Source organism: Bactrocera tryoni, chromosome 4 (assembly GCF_016617805.1).
Source record: "Bactrocera tryoni isolate S06 chromosome 4, CSIRO_BtryS06_freeze2, whole genome shotgun sequence".
NCBI lineage: Eukaryota > Metazoa > Arthropoda > Insecta > Diptera > Tephritidae > Bactrocera > Bactrocera tryoni.
The window spans coordinates 71,138,770-71,161,619 of NC_052502.1; the positions used below are offsets into that span (position 1 = coordinate 71,138,770).

The window sequence follows — 22,850 nt, forward strand, 5'->3', positions numbered from 1 at the left end:
AATAAAATTTAAAATTTTAAAAATAATATTATTTAACATAATTTTGTAAACAAGCCAATTTTTTATTTAAAATTTTAAATTAATAGTAATTTCAATGAATTAATTAGTTAGTTATATTTAATTTTGATTTAAATTTTATTATTTTTTTATTCATACTTTGTTTTAAAAAGTTTATTTTTAATGAAATAATATTTTAATTCCAATTAAAAAAATTTAAAATTGTTTTTAAACAAAATTTTTTTGTATAATTTTGTGAAAATGTAAATGTTTTTAATAAAAATCATTGAATTATATAGTTATTTAAACAAATTTTGTTAAAATTATTAGAAAAATACTATTTTTTTAGAAACAAATTTTTGATTTAAAATATTAAATTGATAATATTTTAAAAGAAGTTATAATTTAATGTTTTAAAGTTTGATTGAAAGTTTTATTTATATTTTATTTCAAAAAAATTAATTTTACACAATAATAATTTAATTCCAATTAATAAACATTTAAAATTTTATAAATAATATTTTTTAAGTAAAAATGTTCAAATAATTGAAGATTTTTTATTTATTAAAATTAATAATGATTTTATTTAAGCAAATTTTTTAAAAATTATTGGAAAAATGATCTTTTCTAAGAAATTAAGTTTTTATTTAAAACTTTAAATCAATAATAATTAAAGAGAAATAATAATTTTCTTATAATAAATTTTGATTAAAACTTTATTAAATTTTAGTTTGTATTTTATTTAAAAAAATTTAATTTTAATGATTATTATTATTTTTTTTTTTCATATTTATTTAATAAATTTTTGGGGAAAAGCAATATTTTAAATTTAATAAAAAATTTTGAATTAATTTGTATTAAAAGAATTTTGTTAAAATTATTAGAAAATTAAACTGTTTTAGGGAACAATTTTTTTTTATTTATAAGTTATTTATAAGTTATTTTATGTTAATAAGTTATAGTTATAAACAATAATTTTTTTAAATTATTTTTTTTATTTAAAGTTTTTATATTTTAATTTAAAATTTTATTAAATTTTAATTTATATTTTATTTCAAAAAAATTAATTTTAACAAATTTAAATTTTAATTAATAATAATTTTTAATAAAATCTTTTATGTAATAAAATTTTTTTGTTAATAAAAATTAAAATCATGAATAATTTCATTGAAGTTTGTTGAAGTCAAAATTTTTTAATCTATTAAAATTGATTTTTTTTCTATTATACTCTATTTTAACTTTTATTTAAAAATGTGCAATTAAATTTAAAAAATTAAAAAAAAATTAAATTTTTTTAAATGTTTTTGATTTTTTTAGCTAAACTTTTTATTTAGTTTAAATCTTTTTGTTAATAATATTTCAAAGTAAGAATAATTTTACTGAAGTCAAAATATGTTATAATTCAATTATTACTGAATTAAATTGTTATTTTTTCTCAATGTAGTGCTTTCAAGATGTGAAAATTGCAACTTTTCCTTTTTCATTAAGCATTCATTTAAATTTTTTATAAATTATTATTATTAATTTATTCTAAATAAATTTTATTATTCATAGTAAAATTTTTCTTCAATAACAAATTTAAAAAAATTAATGCAATTAATAATTAATTAATTAATAATTTAAATATTTTTAATAATAATTAAATTTGAAAACGTTTAATTTTGTTATATTATTATTAATTAATTAATTTTTTTAGCAATTATTTTTTTTAAATTAATTTTTTGATTCAATTAAAATATTTTTGTTAATAGAAAATTAAATATCTTTATAATTAATTATTTCATTGAAGTTGAAATTTCTTAAAACAAAATTATTATTTAAAAAAAAATATTACTTTCTTGCATATTTTTGCTAATAAAAATTAAATATTTTTATAATTAATTATTTCATTGAAGTTAAAATTTGTTGAAACAAAATTATTATTTCCAAAAAACTATTTATCGCAGTGTAGTCCTTCTAAAAGGCATACAAAATGCTTATTCGCAATTCTGTTGACTAATTCACAAACAAATGATTGAGATCAAGTTCATTACTAATACACCTCAGCTCTTTTGCTTCACTTCTTTAGCATTTCTGTGGTCAAAAAAATGGTTTTGACAAAAAAAACTTTTTTGGGGTATTTTCTGTTATGAATTTGCAGTGTTATCAGCTGTTTTTGCACTTTCAAATTAAGTAAACGATTATTAAATAAAAATTTCATGTTTCCGCATTTGGTTCGTCTGTCATATTTTCACCGCGCTGACAATCAGCTGTTGCAACTTCACCTCAACTCACCATATATGGTGCTCACTGAAAATTTTTTTGCCGTTTTCGTTTACATTTTTGTTGCAAATTTTTCACTTTTTCCTTGTTTTGCATTTTGGCATACGGTTTTTTTTATTTTGGTGTTACAGTTATATATTTTTATATGCTAAAATCTCAAAATGTTTATATGTAGGTTATGTACGTACTAACGGTATACTAAGTAAATAGGTGGAGAGGCGGAAACTCAAGTTACTGGGTATAGTTTGTATGTAACTAGTACACTTTACGGTTATTTTTTACTCGGTAATAGTTGAGAATACTGTCTATATTTGTTTACAATTTTTTTTTGGTTTCGTTTATTTTTTTGTATATTTTTTATTTTTTGTGGTTTTTGTATTTTTTTTTTGGTACTTACAATATTTCTGTGTATTTTTCATTGGTAAAGTTATTAATGTCTTTACACCTTGCTATTTGCTTACGGTTTTACTATTGTTCAATATGTTTTTTAGAATTAAATTTTATTTCAAGTTAGAAATCTGCTGGTCTCAGCCTGCAACAAGTGTAAATTGATTTTTGTTATTTTATTGTTTATTGATTTTTACCTTTTTTGTTAATGAACTTTTGAACTGTATGCTGTGTCTTAATTTTTTTTCTTAATGTTGCCACATTATTTTATTTTATTTTTATACGTATATATAATATTTTTTATTTTTATTTTTATTTTTAATTCATTTTAGTTTTTATTTTTTTCACTAGCAAATACTTTGTTAATGGAAAACGTTAAATATTACGTAATTAGCTATTGTTTTCACATTTTTTGAGGTTATGTTAATTTATTTTAAGTTTATATTGCCTTTTTTAAGTTTTTATAGATTTTTTAATGTTATGCTGATTTTTTGAGTTTACGTTGACTTTTTTAAATTTATTTTAATTTTTTTGCGCTTATGTTTCCTTTTTAAGGCTACCGTGATATTTTTAAAGGTTAGGTTTTTAATATTATGCTGATTTTTAGAGTTTATGTTGACTTTTTTAAGGTTATGTTGAATTGTTTTAAGTTTATCTTACCTTTTCTAAGGTTGTCTTGATTTTTGTGTTGACTTTTTAAAGTTTTTTCTTAATTTTTTATCTTCATTTTTCTCTTTTAAGGTCATCTTGACTTGTTTGAAAGTTATGCTAATTTTTTCGGTTTTATGTTTATTTTTTAAGTTTATATTGACTTTTTTAAGGTTATGTTGTTTTTTCAAGTTTATATTACCTTTATAAGGCTATATTGAATTATGTGTTGACTTTTTATAGTTCTGTTGTGGTTTATATTGATTTTTTTTAAGTTTATGTTTTCTTTTTTAAGGTTATCTTGACTTCTTAAATGTTATATTGAATGTTTTTTAATGTTATCCTGATTTTTTCTGGTTTATATTGAATTTTTTATGTTATGTTGCATGTTTTAAGGTTATGTTGACTTCTTTTTAAATTTTCTAGTTTGACTTAGACAAAAATGCGGTGTTAAACTCTAAACTCGTTTTATCAGGTTTTTTTTTTTTGACATTACGAATTCATTCCAGTTGCACTTATTTTCACTAGTTTACAAATAATTTCTATTTTTTTCTCAGTTAACGCTAAAATTAGTTTATATATTTTATATATAACATGTATCTTCATCCTTTGCATAAATATATAGAAATTTCACGTTACTTTACTATAAATAATTTTTCTTCAATATTCGCTTTGAAAGGTTTTACATAGAATTGCGTTCTAAACTTTAGATTTTTTCTTGTTTTGTTTTGATTTTAAATTTATACTCTTTAGTTGCTATAAATAATTAAATAAATATTAAATACTTATTATTCGATTGCATTTTAAACTTTCGCATAAGTGCTGCCAATTGCCGTTTCGTTTCCATGACAGGCTTACACTGTAAGCGTTTAATTGTTTTCCACCACTTCACCATGTCACGTGCACACCAACATTATAAAAGTGGCTGCTCTGCGGTTATAGTTGGGTCCTAGGCATAGAATTCAGACTTGCCTTGTATTTTGTAGGCCTCCTCCTCCATTTTGTACATATCGAGTAACTGTTGTTTTTGGGCGAAAAGTGAGAGAATATAAGGCGTGTCGTTAGTTTTTGTCATTTATGCGACAACAAATGCGTGACAGACAGTAAAATACAAAAGTGACGTTCACTTGACTGCAATCACTTTATTCATAATACTCTACAGCAGCTCTTTTACAAAGGTCGGCATACAGCTATTCAACTAAATCAATTACTTTGCTAATTACAAATAAAAGACGTGGAAAAAAATGTAACCGTTACTCGCTAAATACAAATATTTTTTTGCGATTTGGCTAATGAACACAAAACTTACAAAATTACAAAACTAAAAATTTAACATTGATGCAAATAAATAATTTTAAATGTAACAGTATAATGTGTGGTGAAGTGGAAGAAGTGTGAGATATACATATTTACATACATACGTGCAAGTAACCGTTAAATCGTATTATGCTTACTCGTTTGAAAATGAAAACGCTATTTGCGCTACATAAACATACATATGTACATATAGATAACAAAAAAATAAATTTTTATTTAATGAAATTAAATTAAATTAATAATAATTATAATAAATTTCAATTAAATTAAAATTAATTTTTAATTACATAATTAATAATAGCAACAGATTTGAAAAATTGCTTTTTTAATATTCAATAAAGGTTACTTTAAATTTTTTTAACAAATGTAACACATTTTCTTAGAAATTCTTAAAAAATACTTAAATTCAAAAATTTCCATATTATATAAAGCAATGTAGGTTTTAGTGTTGTGCTTTAACTCTATAAATTTTTACGTGCAGTATTGTCAAAAAAAATAGCAGAAAACCCTAAATTTTTTGCAGCACTCATTGATTGAAACAAAATCTATAAAACATTACTTAGCAAAATTTTTAGTAAAAATTTATTGAAAAAAAATTTATAAAAAATTACTTAGCAAAATTTAAAATTAAAAAAAAATTCATTGAACAAAATCTGTAAAAAATTACTTAATAAAATTTAAAAATTGTTTAGTAAAAATTGATTGAAAAAAAATTAAAAAAAAATACTTAGGAAAAAATATTTGTAAAAAATTAATTTCAAATATTTAGAAAAATTGGTTGAAAAAATCTTTAAAAAATTACTTAATAAAATTTCAAAATTTTTTAGTAAAAATTTATTAATTAAAATTTTTTAGTTAAATTAAAAAAAATCGAATTTTAATTATATTTTCGAAAAAAAAAGTTTTTTAGTGAGATAAAGTTTATTTCTAAGAAGAAATCCAACTCAACCTAAAAATTTTATTAAAGAACAGGTTAACTAATTTTTACTCAACAAAATGGAAAATATTTTAGCTTGCAATGTGATACCATAATTTTTTTTAATGATTTTCTCTTGCTCTTAGCTAAATAAAATTTTAGGAACAGAGTTGCTAAAAAATTGCTTGCAAAATTTAAAATTTTTTAGTAAAACAAAAAAAAAATCAAATTAAAAATTTTACATAAAACAAAAAAAAAATCAAAATGTTAGCAAGTTTTTATTTTTTTTTAAATAGCGACACAAATTTTTATTAAAAAACTATGTTAATAACAAACTTATTTTTTTATTATTTTTTAGTTCTAGTAATCAATTTTTAGTAAAACTAAAAAATTGAAATAATTAATAATTAAAAAATATATTTTTTTTCATTTTGCAAAGTTTTAGTTTTAATAAGAAGAAACGTTAAATTAGAAAAAATACGTTAAACAATTTTTTAATCTTCTTTTTTATTACTAAAAAGATAATTTCTCAAAAATTAAATTTTTTATTAGCACAATTTAAAAAATTTGATAAAAATTTTAATGAAAAAATAGGTTAAACAGTTTGTAGATAGCAAAATACTACAGAAAACATTCTTTTAAATTTTTAGTTAAAAAAAAATAAATTAGAATGACAAATAATTGTTTTTATTATTAACAAAATTTATCAGCAAAATGCTAAATATCTTATAAAGAAAAAGTGTGTAAATATTTTTTTTAATTAAATTTTTTGTAAGGCTTTTAATGTCTTTAAATACAATTCTGTCAGAGAAAATTTTGGAAATTTTATTTTATCTTTTAATTATAATTTAAGTTTTAAAAGTATGTATGTTAAAATGTTTTTCCGTAAAATTATAATTTTTGTAGGGTTTTCCATTTAAAATTTTGTCAGGAAAAATTTGGAGCTTTTTATTTTATAAGTTTTAAAAGTGTGTGAACATTTTTTCCATAAAATTAAATATTTTGTCTAAGTCTTTGTATTTCTAAAAAAAATCTGACACAATTCCATTAAAATTTGGAAAATTTTAATTTTATAAGCTTTAATTTGAAAAAGTTTGAAATTTCTATAAATTTTTTAATTAAAGAGTTTAATTAATTTATTTAATTTTGACATTTAAGAATTTACTACCTTTATTTTATTTTAAAATTAAAACAAATTTAATTTATAATAAGGCAAAGATTTAAAAAATATGCCAATTATATTTCTTAAAAAATATCAATTTTTTAGAAATTAAAAATTTAAAATAATCTTCTTCTTTCCCAGTAAGATACGCAAACTACTAAAAATTTCATTATTATTTTTTATAAAAAAAATATAGAAATGTAAAAAATTCTTAATAAAAAATTATACTTCTCTAAATTTGTCTCAACGAAAATTGCTAATTTTTAGTTAAAAAAAATTTTATTGAAAGCAAACAGAATTAAATTTTATAAAGACATATTTTTAGTCAGTAGCATTGCTCAGTTTTAATAAAAAAATTAAAAATTGATTTAATAAAATTTTTAATTTGAACAAAAATATAAAGTTAAAATGATATTTAATTGGAAAAAACACTAATTAAATATTAAAAAAAAAAAAAATAAAATATAAAAAATTAAATTTTAAAAATTAAAAAATAAAATTTTCAAAATATAATTGTCGAAATTTAACTAAAAATTAAAAAAAAGAAAAATTATTTTTATCTCTGACAATATTTTTCAATAATTAGTTCAGTTTTCAATTAAAAATTTTTTGATTTTTTTTTTATAAAAAGCTCTGAAGAAAGCTTAAAAATTCTTAATAAAAAATTATACTTCTTTAAAAAAATAATTAAACGAAAAAAACACAATATTTTTGCTAAGTGATTTTTTTAAGTGCTGAAAAACTAAATGAATTATTTGATAAAAATTTAAAAAAAAAACAAAGTATGCATTCTAAAATTTTGTGCTCCCCCAAATTTCCTACTTTAAAGCAAGCAAAAACTTTAATATATTATTTAATTTTATTTTTTATAAGAATACCTTCACAAAAGTACTAATTTTGGTGCTATAAATATTGGCATATGTGTAGATATATGTATTTTTATGTATAGGTTAGCGTTTGTTTTCGAGGACTAGCAAGTTTTTAGTTTTTAAATTTAAATACGCACTTATATTAGCACTTAAAATAATAATTATACTATTTCTTTATTTATTAAGTACTATTTTTTCGAAAACTTTAGTGAAACAGAATTTAGTACTAAATTTATTTACTGATTTGATTCTAAAATTTATAATATTTTTAGTTACAAGAACTAAATTCTTTAGATAAACTATTTCCATAAATCATTAAATACAATTTTTTAGTACTCAAGTTTTAGTACTACATTATTAGTACTAAAATTTTTGTACTAATTTTTTAGTTGCTGATTTTTTAAACTTAAACCCAAAATAAAGATTGGAAAACACTCTATAAAATAATTGTTATAAAGCAACAAACGCGTTCAGGCTATAATATATAGTATTTTAGATTCAGGATCCCGTTGAAAGAAGTTATTAAATTGTCTTACTACAACTTATTATTTGCTTCACATTCATTGTTCCCATATTTAGATATTTTAGCACCAAAATTAGTTATTGAAAGTTGGAATTAGCATAGCTATCCTAAATATGTTTATTTAGCCGTTTGTGATCACTGAATTCGCGCTATAATTTTCTACTACTATTTGCTAAAAATTAACAGAAAACACACAAATGTTGTTGTTGTATTTAAAGTGTGGGTGTATAACTTAAAGACATATTTTATAACCAAAATATAATTTATTAAAGTATTTACTACTATTACTACTACTACTACTACAACTACTACTATAATTACTTTGTTATGTAATTTAGCACACTGTTTTGTGGCTTCTTCATTCAACAAGCACATAACTATTTGGTCGCTAAGATTTCAATACTACATAGTTTATTCATTATATGTTTATAACTGCACTAAAGTACAGTCTCAATACTGGTTATAGTGTCGGTTTGCCGGAGTGTTTCGTTTAGTACCTTTTGCACGTCAGTACTAAATTCCTCGACTTGTTTGCCGTGTGCCACTTTGAGTTTTTCCATAGCACGTCCCTGTTTAACACCGATTTGCTGGCGAAAAAGAATAAGCGAAAGTAATATTTAACGACTTTGCGGATTTTTGTATAATTACTTAAATATAACGCTATGTGTTGAACATTTTAGTAAATTCCGAAGACACCTAATTAGCTTAGTTTATTGATCTAATGAGCGTAATAAAAGTCGAAAGAAAATATTTTTACATTTTTGAGAGCTCTAGACTTGCCTAACTGTTTAAGCTGAATTTAAGTTCGTACGCTTATCCTCAAGACGCTTAAAAAAATTCAACTCTTCTTTTCGATCTTATAAGTCGACAAAGCGCCTTAAGGGCAATACAAATGTGCTTAGACGTTTAATTTCGATTCCTACTTGCTCAGTGGGATATCTAAAAGTGTTTAAGTCTACCAAATGCGGGACATGAGATGTTTCTGCAGCAGGCATCAGTTCATTTTTTCAACCTTGAACGCATACCTCGTGAGCTCGTGGCTATTAACCCCGCCCTACATTCACTTCTTTAAAGGAGGCTCCGCCAGAGAGCGCGCTACCTTGATGGCAGCAACCACGCCTTGAAAAATGCTCCGTTGTTAGGAAATCTGTAAAATTCACCAACCTTCCCTCGAGCTTTGACTTTACCGTCATGAAGTTCTCTCCTCCAGTGGCATTTTCCCAACCAACAACTCTCTCGCAGGTATGTAGGCTGAAGAAATACCACCAGAATTTAGTTTCGCGACTACATGATCCAAAGATCCAGTATTAAGTCAAAACATGTGAGGATTTCAGAATGTTCAGACCCATGTTTATGTTCTTTAAGTTTAAAGTTTCACAAGCTCCAAGCTCGAAGAACTTTTCAACTTCACTTCTTGTATACATCTATAACTTAGAATAATAATATTAATAATATGCCTCACCTTTTTCTCTTCCATAAAGCGTTTGATATTATTTTGTCGTTTCTCACGCAATCGTCGATCCTTCTCATTCTTCGTCTTCAATGTTTTATCATTTTGCACCTCTTTGGCGGTATCAGCGGAGGTTTTGGCTTGCTTAGCATTCAAGTCTTTAATATCACTGCAAAAGATTAAACACCAGAAAATGTTAATTACTGAACTGAATCCCAAATATCCTTCGTCCTTACCGCGCGTGCCGTTCCTCGAGCTGCTTCACCTGTTGCGCCTGTACGGTCAGCATTAAAGCCTTCATTGCTTCTTGCGAATCCTGCACATGTTGCCGCAACATATCCCATTCCTCTTTCTTGTGTTTGGCAATCATCTCGGTCCACTGTTGCGTCTGTTCGGTGATTGCGTTCTTGATCGTGGTGTCGTTGCGGATTTCATCTTTGCTATGGAGATAAGAGGTAGAAATTTATTTTCATAGATGTTAACATTACAACCATTTTGAATCAATGTCCAACCTTTTGCCCTTGATTAGCCGATCAATAGCCGCATTCTGATTCTTCTGCATGGTCATGCGTTCCTTGGTGTGTTTCTTCTTAAGCGTATCTAGCTCTTTGTTTTGCTTTTTGGCCACCTTTTGGAAGCCTTTCTCACTGCGCAGTGATTCTAACGTAACTGGCTCGAATACCAGTGGTGGTTCTTTCTTCTCCTCTTCCTTGGCTTTGCCTGCATCACGTGCCGCACCACCACTCTGTTCTTCAATGCCCAGCGCCTTCATTTGTTCATTTTGTTTTGCTGCAGCGCCCGCAAATCCTTTCGGATCCGACAGCATGGCCATGAAATCTTCAAAGCCATCAGGTACATAAATCTTTAATTCGATGTTGACGAAAAGCATAGGCAACGACATTGGGAAGTTCGCTTCGGTACGCAGTGAGACGTGTCGATAGCCGGCCTGTAGACCGTCCAACGGTAATATACGCTGTCCAATCATTTTGCCGCTCTCTTCATAGACGCCGAAACGTAACACAGCCAAATCGGGCAGCACCACTTTACGAAAGACAAACGGATCCTCATTGTATACGGGATTCAAACCGTTGTTAGGCACCAAACGTGTACGAAACTCTTTCTTTACTGTGTCCGAGGGCAGACCGAACATGTCGACTTCGACGTAGGTGCCGACTTTTTTATCTGACAAGAATTGACCGGCTATAATTTTCACGGAGCACTGCGCGGCAATGACACCGTCCACGGGCGCATCGGCAAACGGATCGAAATCCTTGTCTGAGCGGCGCATAAAATCCGGCTTGAGCAGGTAGCCACAGCCACCGTTATATTCGAATTTACCCTGATTCAATTGCATAGGCAGATCGGAGGTTTGGAAATTGAGCGAGACCATCTGACAGCCAGCGTTCCAGAACACTTGTGGCATATAGTTGGAAGAGTCGGCGCGTGTGCCCTTCGGGTAAATGCGCGACATTTGACGTTTGTTATAATTGACAAAGTCGATGGAGCTCTGTTTAAGATAGTTCATGCCAGCCGCTTCGGCAAACGACGACATGTTGTGAGCGATATTTTTCTCTGTAAAAAAAAAAATGAAAATAATCCCATAGAGTTTTAGTTATTAGAAAGAGCGTTGCCACAAGAAAATATTTACCAATAGCCTTATCGAAGCCCTGGAATTTAATGGGCTGCGCATAATTGACCATCGATGACAGCCAGGGGTGTACATTCGTCGTGGAGCCGCTGTAATTGACCGCTGCTGCTTCCGCCTCAGGCGCAGCACCATCTGCGCCGGGCTCGCCCGCTGGTGGTGCGGCGGCAGCCTCTGGTGGTGGTGCCGCATCAGGTGGTTTGGCGCTGGCATCTTCCTCCGGATCATCATCGGTCTTCAGTTCACCCTTTAACCAGAGCTCCAATTCGACCTTTTCGACTTCCGGTTTCATGCGTTTATTCTTTATTAGTATTTTCCGTTTCAATTTATTAGGCGGTGGGAGTGGTAAACCAGGATCGAGCTGTATTGAAGTGGCAATTAGCGCAGTGCATGCGAAGCTTTTATTAAAGGACTCACCGGATGTTCGGGCAACGGTTCCTTTAGTAATAGTTCACCGAAGAAGTCATCACAGTATTTAGCTAATTTATATTGCTGCGCACGATTGCAGTGATTCTCAAAGGATAATATAACAGGATAGTCGGAGGAGACAAATGCACAATCGGCGATGGCTTGAATGCAATCCTAGATGGAAAATATGAAGTGATGACTCCAAAAATAGGCCGTAAAAGTCGTGTTACTCACTTTAAATAGAATTTCAGTACAGTAGGCGTGGCCGTGAGTTACGATGGGCTCCTCGTCTTCACCTTTGCCATTCCAACAGTCCAGCTCGACGCATCTGCATGAGACAAAATAGACAAAAAGTTGGTGTAGAACTCGCATACTAACTAAAAACATTATGTTTAGTGGCTTGCACTCACCTACAACCCGCCAATAGCGTCTGCCGATACATTTCCACCGAACTCTTACCACCGATTTGACGACCCGACAGATAGGTGTTATGCGAACTATTGATATAGTAATGCGCCAATGGATGATCCATTTCCATATACATTTCCAAGCGATCCAAGAATACGGGTGCATTCTCATCGGACATGAGATATCGCTTAAAACCATCCATCGACATTTGACCTGTGTTTGTGGAGAAATATTAGTATAATTGTAAACTTTGCAAACTCCTTAGTAGTAGTCTGGTACGCACCCGCCTTCTTCTTCTCTTCGTCCAATTCATAATCGTTGATAATTTCCGTGCAACGCTTCTCATCATAGAGCGGATATAAAATTTCATTCATACGTGGATCACGTTGCTTATCATTCATGAACTGTACGAACTGTGCCATCGAAATGACTTCCGATTTACCCTTAGTGCTGTTGAGAGTGAGGGAGTAAGGATAAAGACAAATAATATGTAGAAAAAGAAATATAAATGTTGTTTATATATATTAGAGGTAAAAAGTAAATAAATAAACACTAGACGATGTTCAGTAAAAATGTGTGGGAAGGCGCTTTGTTGGCATATACATAAGTAAATTTATTGCTGAAATAAGAGGGTGACCCTATTACTGTGCCCAAGACTGTCAAAGAAATCATTGTTCTTTTAAATTGATTTTCCGTCTGTCTCGATATATGGAAGAACCGTCTAAGTGTGTTTGCTTCAGTGTCGTTTTTATGAAAGCAACGGGCTGAAAGAGGTGGATACAGGGAAGATCCAATGCTATCCGATTACGTCGATACCTCTTTTTTATGATAGGAAACCAAGAATAGAACCTCAGACTATAACCGCGTAACCGGGTAAGAAGGACCTGAGAATGGTCCCAGTATGTAAATTAATAAATAGAGTCCTTAAAATAAACGAGGTAACGTTTAATACACAGGTTTTGAATTCTAACTGGCCCTCTCTTTGTGATAGGAACATGCAGTTGGTCCCGCAGATTTCCGATTTCTTCAATAACTCTCTTTATGGTGGCTTGTCTTGGTATTTTTCCTAAATTGATAAATACTTCGGACTAAAACTGTCTTGGAAATAATATTTTTTAACATAAATATTTTGCCCTTGGTCGATAAGCGGCAGATTCACAGGTTATCCATTGCCTCGGTACCTTTTTTATGGTAGGAACTTGAAGATAATCTCCTAGTGTACTCAAACTGATAAAATAAATACGATAAAAATATTTAGAAAATTCTTATTTTTCAAAATAGATATTCTATACAGGCCGATACACGGGACCTCTTTCATCATGTTTTACATGTTTCAGTTTAGTAGAAACTTGGTTGTATCGTAGATTTGAAATTGCTTCAGTACCTCACTTTATGGCTAGAACCGTTTTGCTTCTCTTAATTACTGTTGACAACCAACTCCAGCTCCTGCTTGGTCTCAAATCCCTCACTATCAAAAGGTTTCTTATAAGAAAACCGCAGTGGAATCTAGGTCTGGCAAATACGTAGTATAATAAATCAATTTCAACTTTCATTCGTCGATTTGAGACCTCTCGATATACATATTTGGGTCGCTAAATTGTTTGCTAAAAATGTGCAAACTTTTAAAAACTTTAGGATTACCCTCGTTATTTCAAGTACACTACATACAAATACGCACATATCTACTCATTCATGACCCCATTCTCAACTTACATGGAAGTGAACAGCTCTTCGATGTCATTGCGTGGGCAAACCTTGTGGTACAGCGCATAAAACTTATCGAATGTGAACTCTTCCTTCGTCATGGTGGCACTCTTATCGTCCGGTAGTCCGACTTCCTTAAAGCATTGATACACTAGCTTTTCCGTTTTGCCGGACGCAAAAGTTTTCGCTACCACTTTAATAGGTATTTTGCCACCTTTTTCCACCGAAAAAGATAAGCGCATCCAACTGTGTGGAATTGTAGAGATATAAAGTTAAAGCGTGAATCGAAATATTTATGAAAACGCATTAAATTTATTTAATAAGAGAAATTTATATGTGTGTATGTGCAATATTTGACAGTTACAGCATGCAATGATTAGACATTTCTGAGCGTAAATATTCGAAATAAGTACGTACCTTTGAGTCCGTCTGAACCACTTACCTTTGTTGTTTGAAGGCTATGACTTTAAGATGTTTCAGAGAGAAGTTTACGTAGTTGAGTAATTGAATGATAGAGAGATATAGAAAGAAAGCACTGCAGAATTTGAGATTCTCTAAACCAAAAGCAGATCTTTCTGGGGGCTTTCGAAAGTGAAAGTATGACTGTTAGATTTTAGAAGAACCCTTTCCTTACTAAGAATGATTTCGAATGGCGCCTCCATTACAATTTTATTTTCTATGTTCAAATTTGAAATTGTTTGTACTCAACAAATTGGTCTCTGAGTCTAAATATAAAGTATCCTTCGACAGCTCGGACGACGACTAAGGCATAGTATCATCTAATGATCTCATTGTGTAGATTCATTTCTGACATTTTATGTTTTTTCTCTTAGCAAAATTTATAAATTAATTTTTGATTACTTCTTCGAAGCAACATGCTGATTCTGCTTCGATTATCAGCTATTTTTATGTTATTTTGTAGGATTTTTAAGCCAATTTTCAATGTCTTGCCGTTCAAGGATTGATTACACATGGCTCTAGATACCTTCGTCGAGTTTATATGTGTTTTGAACTGTTAATAGTCTCATTATATACTCTTTATAAATGTAGGAACCCAAAATCGGTCCTCTTGCCAGTTTTTTTATGCGGTCAAAATCATTCTACTTTTCTCTACTTCCTCTCGTGAACTAAAACCCAGCCACTCTGACCCCCTATCGCATGCTTTCCCTCTAGTAATTGCAAATAATTAGTTTATAATTTATTAACTGCTCAAACAAATTGCGGGCAACACTCACGAATACATACGAACAGAGATGGCAGTGGTTGGGTTGTATTGGTCAATTTCCTGTAGCATAACAAAAAGTGACTGCAAACCATGGCAAAGGACAATGCAAAGCGTAGGAGCTCATAGCTATGCGACCATTTTACAATTCTGTGAGCATTAGTTTTCTGTTTTTGTTTTGCTGTATATTTATGTGTATGTCCTTCATTTCCTGTTACATAGTTAACATTTTCCATATGAATAAGCAAACATAGACACATAGATATGTAGGGGGCTCACAGTGGCAGCATTTATTTACTTATAGTCGGCTAAAGTGGTCGGACAAATAGCAAAGGGAAATTAGGTTAAATGAGTGCAATTTGAATTAGTCAAAGTAACGGTGCATAGCAAATGGCGAAAGTAGAAAATTTTCAGAATGAATACAACACTGAATATATTATTATTTTCGTTCTGTTTATTATTGTACTTGTTGCTTTTGTTGTTTTGAGGCCATATAGTTTTGTTTTTAATGAACTGAAAGTGAATTATAAAACTAACTGATTTATTTTGAGTCCTCGAAATACTATCGCGACTATTTTGTAGGGAGAAGTGTGAAAAGTTGGGCCCAAAAAACGATTCACTCCTATTTCTAATGCTTTTTCAGCTTTCGGTATCTGTGAAAACCTATTCTGCTATTCTATTGAGATTGTTGCTGCGTGGAATCCCAACAAAAACTATAAACTCCATGTAAATGCATGCCCTTGGCTTAGCTAAACCTTTCGCTTTTTTTGCAATTTTGACTGAGAGTATATGATTGAGAGTGTATGATTGACTGAATAATCGCCAATGACCTGGCTACGGAGAGCACCTTTTTCTCAATTTCTTCGAGTCGGTTCTTTGATGTCCGCTTGCGTTTTGGCATTGGACCTTTGGATTTCCAATTACCTCAGCATGTCCTGGTCAATAACCAGAACTTGATCCACTGCGAAATCCTTCCGGTGCAGAGTGAACCGTAAGAGGTCATCCGAACTACTGGCTCTTAGCAAAGTCAGTCTCCTCACAATTATAGGTGTTCAGACTGAATACTGTTCAATAGGCCGTCTTAAAAAAATTGTGGTAAGCACAAAACGATTCGTCGATCCATGAGGATCTGGGCGTCAACCCGAATTTCAGCGAGATTCATCAATTTTGGATCAACCCCTATGCCTATCGCTTTTCTGACTTTAAAACTTAATTACTAAAATACTGAGGGCGAGTACTCAAATGAATGTAATAGAGTCTAGGAGACCGATTTCCTGATAGTTGAAGTCTACAACGGTTTCGGGACCTAGTGGCAACCGTTCGTAGTAATATACAAAGACCCCCAAATTCTATTCAAATATTTCGCGAGCATCTTCTCAATTTCAAGATCTCGCGCCCATGACACAAAAAAGACGGAGTGTTTTTTTTTGGGCAGTCGATTTTCATTGTATGGAGCTTCTGCCAAGTCACGATTTGTGTGGCCTGGTGTTGTTCTCGCCTTCATCATCTCCTGTATCTTCCACTGGAGCATAGGTCCTCAACAAAGCGTTTCCATCTGGTTCTGTGTTTTGCTAACATCTTTATTTCGTTCAACGGTTTTCGGCATTCATAGTCTTCTTTTGTAAGAATTTCCTCCACGTGGGCTTAGAACGGCCGTTTCCTTCTGACGATGTTGAATTAAGAGATCGGCCGTAGGTCAGCTACTCATAGAAAATGATTTCCTGCCATTGCCACCAAATACATAGGATAGCTTTCAATCACATCTTGGACACCATTTGCGCTCCTTATATATAGTGTAAAATAGAACATAAAACTCGAAATAGCGTAAAACTTATATTTTGTAAGGCCGTATAATATTAATATTAATTATAATTAGCTTATAGATTTTCCAAAGCTTATGAAAATGTACACTCGCCCGTACTGTTGATATAAAAACTTTGCTGCTGGTGGGCTATCTCACTCTTTTTGCAATCAATTTACTCGACCCACTCACCATAACCTCTAACTTTTGACAGCTGCCACGCATAAACAGCTGATAAACAGGTTCAAAATAACTCAACACATGTTTTTTCCCCACACCACACACGCAACTGCTACCCTCTAGCGCTCACACCCACTGACCAACTTCACGCCTACACAACACCCTCATTATGAGAGGACTTCCCGTCGTCCGCAGTGCGCGGGTTTTATGTGTTCTACTGCAATCATAAATTTTCACCGAAATCCGGCATTGACACTAAAAGACATTTATTTGTTGTATGCGTAACTCTTTTGCAGACAGCGAGCAAGCACTAGAATATTGCTTTCTGCCAGCGCGTACAATATGGCCTGAAGGACAATAATGCCACTTAGCGTATCAGAAGGCAACAAAATGCCAATAACAAGGAACTACTCAAGGGCTCAAGCGCTGATGCTGCTGGTAATGCGTTGAGTGGGTAAATGCTATCTGTAGGCGGGACGCAGAGATGCGTGTGGAGGGGGAAAAGTAAAATGTGCGTTGCAAAAGCAAAGCAAAGCAAAATGAGAAGATAAATAGAGTGAATACTACAAGAAATTAAAAAATGAAATCCTCGTCGCATTTGTTGGCTTAGAATCGCAGCATCGCGGCCGCGGTAGCTCCGCCTCATTTGCGTGGCGACGGCAAAATATTTATTTATGCAAAAATATCGTGTTGTTTGCATAGTCGCGGGTACTGTTTGCTTTTCCCCGTTCGGTGGCTGTTTGCATGTTGTTTTTCCAGCGTTTCCACTAAACAATTATGCTGTATAAATTCGCATTGGACGGCTGGTGGCAGAAGCGCGCACAAGCAGCTGCTACACCCAAGGTTATAAATGTGTATTTGCTAAGGCTTTCTTCTCTATATTTCACCTGCCGCCGGCTTTTTGCGCAACTACTGGTGTAAGCTCATCTACTCCAGCCTTTTTCTGTTGTTGTCTGCATCCATCCAGAGCCTCTAAAACCTGTTGACACAAGCGGCTCTGAAACTAAGGTAGATCTAGCGACTTTCTGTTAGGCTTCTTCTACCGCTCGACAATATGTGTCAGTGGTCCTTGTTGCTGGTTTTACTTTAGGGATTTGCGAAATAGCAAAAATGCTCGCTTCCATTGCTGCCTATTTATCGCAGAAGTGTTTGACGTGCTTTGTCGTCTTCAATTGTTTATTGTCATTGATATTTTAAGTGTCGCTTGAAGCATGGCAATGGATTTTAATACTGGATTAGGGCTATGAGCATTTATACGCAGATATTATGGCGAATACGCGTATCTGGTTCGCAAAAAGTGTTTGTAGAAAGGGAGAGCAGTGTGAATAGGAAGAGAAGAGAAGAAAATGGGTCTGGAAGTGAACGAAAGCAGGACGAAAGACGACTTGGCTCCCACGTCACTGTTGGTAGTCTTAGATAACAACAATGTCAGTCTCGGAGTTCAACGCAGAATAACTCTTGCCAACAGGTACGGACTGAGTAGACAATTGAAAAGTAAAGACCTTCCTCGTTGTACAAAGACTAAATTCTACAAGTTACACATCATCCGATAAGTCGGCGTTACGAGTTTTCGAGAGAAAGGTTCTGCGGAAGATTTATGATCTTTGCACATTGCCAATGGCAATGGTGAATACCATGAGCTATACGAGACATAAGCCGACAATGCTATAGTTAAGCGAATGAAGAGACAGAGGCTACGCTGGCTATGTCTTGCCGTCCGAATAGATGAAAACACTCCATCTCTGAGAGTATTACCCGCCGAGGGAAGCAGACGAAGAGAAAGATCTCCACTCCTTTGGAAAGACAGGTGGAAAAGGACCTGGCTAAACTTGGAATATCCAATTGCCACCAATCAGCGAAAAGGAAGCACAACTGGCGCGCTGTTGTAAACAAACATAAACATTTATGCTTATTTCACAATGCAAAAACTAGCTAAACTAAAGTGAGTCATCAAGTTAGATAGATAGCAATAAATTGAGGCTTGTACTGCGACTTTGGATCTATTGTGTCCAGTATGCTGTTGGGTGCTATTGTTGCGATATGATATCTATTCGGATGGCTAGATCCAAGGGCTAGTATGCAATCTAGACAAAGATGCTCAGAAGTCTCCGGAAGCATGTCGCAAAACCGGCAGGTTGCTCAACAGACTGATTTTGTCTCGGAGGTTAATTATGCTTTTGAACCTAGTGAGATTAGAACCACGCCTTAGCAACTTTGTCTGGCGTATTTTGCCAAATTTATCTCTACCTATTCTCTCCTGCTTGCGGAGCAGCTCTTTTATGCTTAGGGACCAGCTGCAATGCAGGGTTTCTGCTCTGCCATTTTGAAAGTCGCTCGTCAACCCACACCAATGAGATGCAATCGGTTCCGAACTGATACGCTAACCAGCACATTGCTGCATCAAAAACGATGTAATCTCGCAAGCTGAGATCGCTTTAAGTGCCGTTTGACTATGACTGTGTATGGCAACCCTTTCGACGCGATAGCCGCATTGGAAATTTCTCTTGTACCCACCGACTTATAACAAAAGCTTTTGCTTAGGAAATGTTCGGAAAAGTTCTATGTATAAAGTGAATACATTAAGAGGTTAAATTCACTGAAAAGGGCTCAAGTGCAATCACTCAAGAGGCCTGAAGTGAACAAAATTGAGTTTGACTCAGTGTAATTTTAGTATCAGTAAATAGTAGTGGCTATTTAAATTCGTATAGCTCAAGTACAAACACTCAAGGGGAAAAAATTGAGTTTATTTTGTTTTTGTAGTTGGAAAGTATTTGGCAATGAAAATTACTCAAGTCGAGCTCAGTGTAATGTTAGTATCACTCAACAGTGGCAGCTATTTAAATTTTTACATATTATACTTAGCGTATATATTGCTGAAAAAAGCTCAAGTATGCTTTGCAATCAGAGAAAATATAAGACATGTATACCTATAAACTATTCAATAAATATTTGTAATGCTGAATTTTCACTCAGAGTTTCACTCAAGTTTCAAGGAGTGCAATACACTTAACATTCAACACTCAAGAGGTCTTTGAATGAATTGGGTTTATTCTTAGAAAGGACTGAATGAAGACTTCCACAAGTTTGATTGAGTGGAATGTTGGAATCGACGAAATTAATAGCAATTCAGATTTATTTATTATTATGCATAATATAGCTGGAAAGAGACTCAAATGTGCTCTGCCCGAGGTCTGAGAAAATAAAAGATATATTTTTGAACTGCTCAAATAATACGTAAAATGGAAAATTTTCACACAAAATTACTCAAATTTGATTGAGTGCAATAATTGTGACACTTGTTCGGTAATTTGGCGTAAAACTAGATTTATTTTATTTTCTAATAGAAAATACTCTTCAAAATATGTTAGCAAAAATTACTTTAATACAAAAATAATTATTTTTCTGAAAAAATATTTTTAGTTTGTATATTTTTTTCTCCGTTATTATTTTAATATGTTTGTGCACTTACCTCCTTTAAAATATTATATTAAAGTAATTGAGCAAATAAATTTTGTTCAAATGTGTTTTTAAAAAATGTTTGTACTTACTGCTTCATTAAATTAGTTCTCGGACACACATTGGTTGCCTTATTATTATGTGTTATATAACGTAAACCCTCTTGCCAGCGCTGTTTATTTACATTTCAATTATTTTTTTTTTACATATTTTTAACGTTAATATTTATATTGTGCAAATGAGAAGTGCAGACATGCAAAGTAAAGAATTTGTTAAAATAAATTAATAGAAATGAAAGATTAATATAATCATATTGAAACAGTTAAATGAGTAGAAATATATTTTAGAATTTAAAGACAAACACAAGACATAATTAAGAAAATTTTAATTAAAGTTGACCAGAAAAAATATTTTTTGAAATCACTACAGTTAGAGAATAGTTTTAGAAAAAATATTTTTTTTTTTAAAATAACCAGAAAGAATATATCAAAAACAATTACATTGCAGAAATAATTATTTTAGAAAATTTAAATAAATTTAAATTATATTAATTATTTAAATTTATTAAATTTTTTTACAAAGTACAGGGTAAAGACGAAAAAAGCATATAGTTTTAGTGAAAAAATTTTTCCTTAATGTCCTATAATTATTTTAGAAAATTTAAATTAAAAGTGACCATAAAAAAATTTAAAAACAAATGCATTAAGCAGAGTAAGAAAAGAGTCTTGGTGTAACAATTTTAAAGAAAGGTGACCAGAAAAAATATTTTTAACAACAGATAGAGCGGAAGCAAAGTTAGAGAAGAGTGAAGAGTGTTTGTAGAACATAAAGCAATTATTAACGGTTGTTAACCTTAGTTAAGTGCTGATTAAAGTATTTATAATAGAACACAAATAGTTAAAATGCAACAACGGACAAATATACACAAAAGCATATAAAAAATGTTAGTTAGTAGAAAAAATCATGCAAACAATTTTTTTTAGAAATTTTCAAACAGAATTTTTTCTTCAATATTTCCAAAGATAATTGTATGCTTTACATTGAAATACATTTTTTCAAAATTTGTATTTATTTATTAAATTTTTGTTTATTCAAAGTTTTTTTATATATTTTTTTTAAGATAATTGCATGCTTTAATTTGAAATAAATTTTTGTAAAATTATTATTTTTTTTTTATTAAGATTTTTTTATTTATATTTTTTAAATTTTTAATTTTTTATTTTTAATAATTTAATATTTAATAATTTTTTATCAATGTTTGACTTACTGTTTTTTTAAACACATCATCGGACATATATTATTCGCTTTTACATTATGTGTGATTTTTCGTATGCCATCTAACCAGATCTAAAATGGAAGATAAATGAGATGAGGAGAACGATTTTTTGATTTTAATTGTTTTTTGTAATATGCAGATTTATTTTTCGTTTCTCAATCGTATTTCGATAAAGAACGACTCTAAAAATATTTGATTTCATTATAAAAAATATATTTAATAAAAACAAAAAATAATAATAAATAATAATAATAACAATGATAATAATAATAATAATAATAATAATAATGATAAAGATAATAATAACAGTTTAGTAAAAAACTAAAAAAGTAAACTGTATTAAAACCAAAAATGAATAAGAAATTAATAAATTAATAAAAAAATGATTTTTATACTAACAATTGTTAAATAAAAACTTAAAAAAATAATCTTATTAACAACAATTAAATAAAAACAAAAAAATATTGATTTATTTTAACAAAAAAGTATTGTTTTTTAAGTTTTCAAAAACCAAAAATTTAAAAGTTCAATTAATAATTTTATTATTATTAAAAACATTTTAAATTAATTTTTTCTTTAATCAAATACTAAGTATTATAATACTTGTATTAAAAATAAAATAATGAATAAAAATATCAAAAATACTATAAAAAAGATTTTTTGTTAAGTTTTCAAAAAACAAAATTTTAAAAATTGAATACATAATTTTATAATTTTTATAAATATTTTAAATTAAAAACTTGTATTAAAAATAAAATAATTAATAAACATATAAAAAATACTATAAAAAGATTTTTTTTAAGTTCCCAAAAAACAAAATTTTAAAAATTCAATATATAATTTTATAATTCTTATAAAGATTTTAAAATTAAAAACTTGTATTAAAAATAAAATAATTAATAAAAATATAAAAATACCATAAAAAGATTTTTTGTTAAGTTTTCAAAAACAAAATTCTTAAAATTCAATATATAATTTTATAATTTTTATAAAGATTTTAAATTAATTTTTTTCTTTAATCAGATACTAAGAAAAACGTGATCAAAAACAATGAAAATTGTTGAAGAAAATTAAGCTACGACTTTCATTAAATAAATATTTAAATATTTTGGTAAAAAATTATTTAAAAAAAAATTAACAACTGATAATGCAATAAAAACTTATGAATTTTTTTATAAAATTATGCTTAAAAAAATTTCTGTGATTTGGATTAATTCTA

At 29.8% G+C, this 22,850-nt stretch overlaps 1 protein-coding gene across 3 annotated transcripts in view; it reads right to left on the reverse strand.

Moving 5' to 3' along the window:
- Positions 1-3,115: 3,115 nt before the first annotated feature.
- Positions 3,116-22,850, reverse strand: part of LOC120773739 (1-phosphatidylinositol 4,5-bisphosphate phosphodiesterase) — a 150,477-nt gene continuing 130,742 nt past the window's right edge. For 2 of the 3 annotated variants that reach the window (XM_040102797.1, XM_040102799.1), the window contains exons 8-19: positions 21,623-21,702; positions 13,706-13,942; positions 12,276-12,442; positions 11,995-12,205; positions 11,819-11,912; positions 11,594-11,758; positions 11,180-11,537; positions 10,044-11,103; positions 9,768-9,971; positions 9,544-9,700; positions 8,579-8,668; positions 3,116-4,312 (exon numbers count right to left, since the gene is read on the reverse strand). In XM_040102797.1, the coding sequence (XP_039958731.1) occupies positions 4,244-4,312; positions 8,579-8,668; positions 9,544-9,700; positions 9,768-9,971; positions 10,044-11,103; positions 11,180-11,537; positions 11,594-11,758; positions 11,819-11,912; positions 11,995-12,205; positions 12,276-12,442; positions 13,706-13,942; positions 21,623-21,702 (2,892 nt within the window). In that variant the 3' untranslated portion in view covers positions 3,116-4,243. Of the gene's footprint in view, positions 4,313-8,578; positions 8,669-9,543; positions 9,701-9,767; positions 9,972-10,043; positions 11,104-11,179; positions 11,538-11,593; positions 11,759-11,818; positions 11,913-11,994; positions 12,206-12,275; positions 12,443-13,705; positions 13,943-20,447; positions 20,528-21,622; positions 21,703-22,850 lie in introns of all 3 variants that reach the window. The other variant, XM_040102798.1, reaches the window with a different exon arrangement.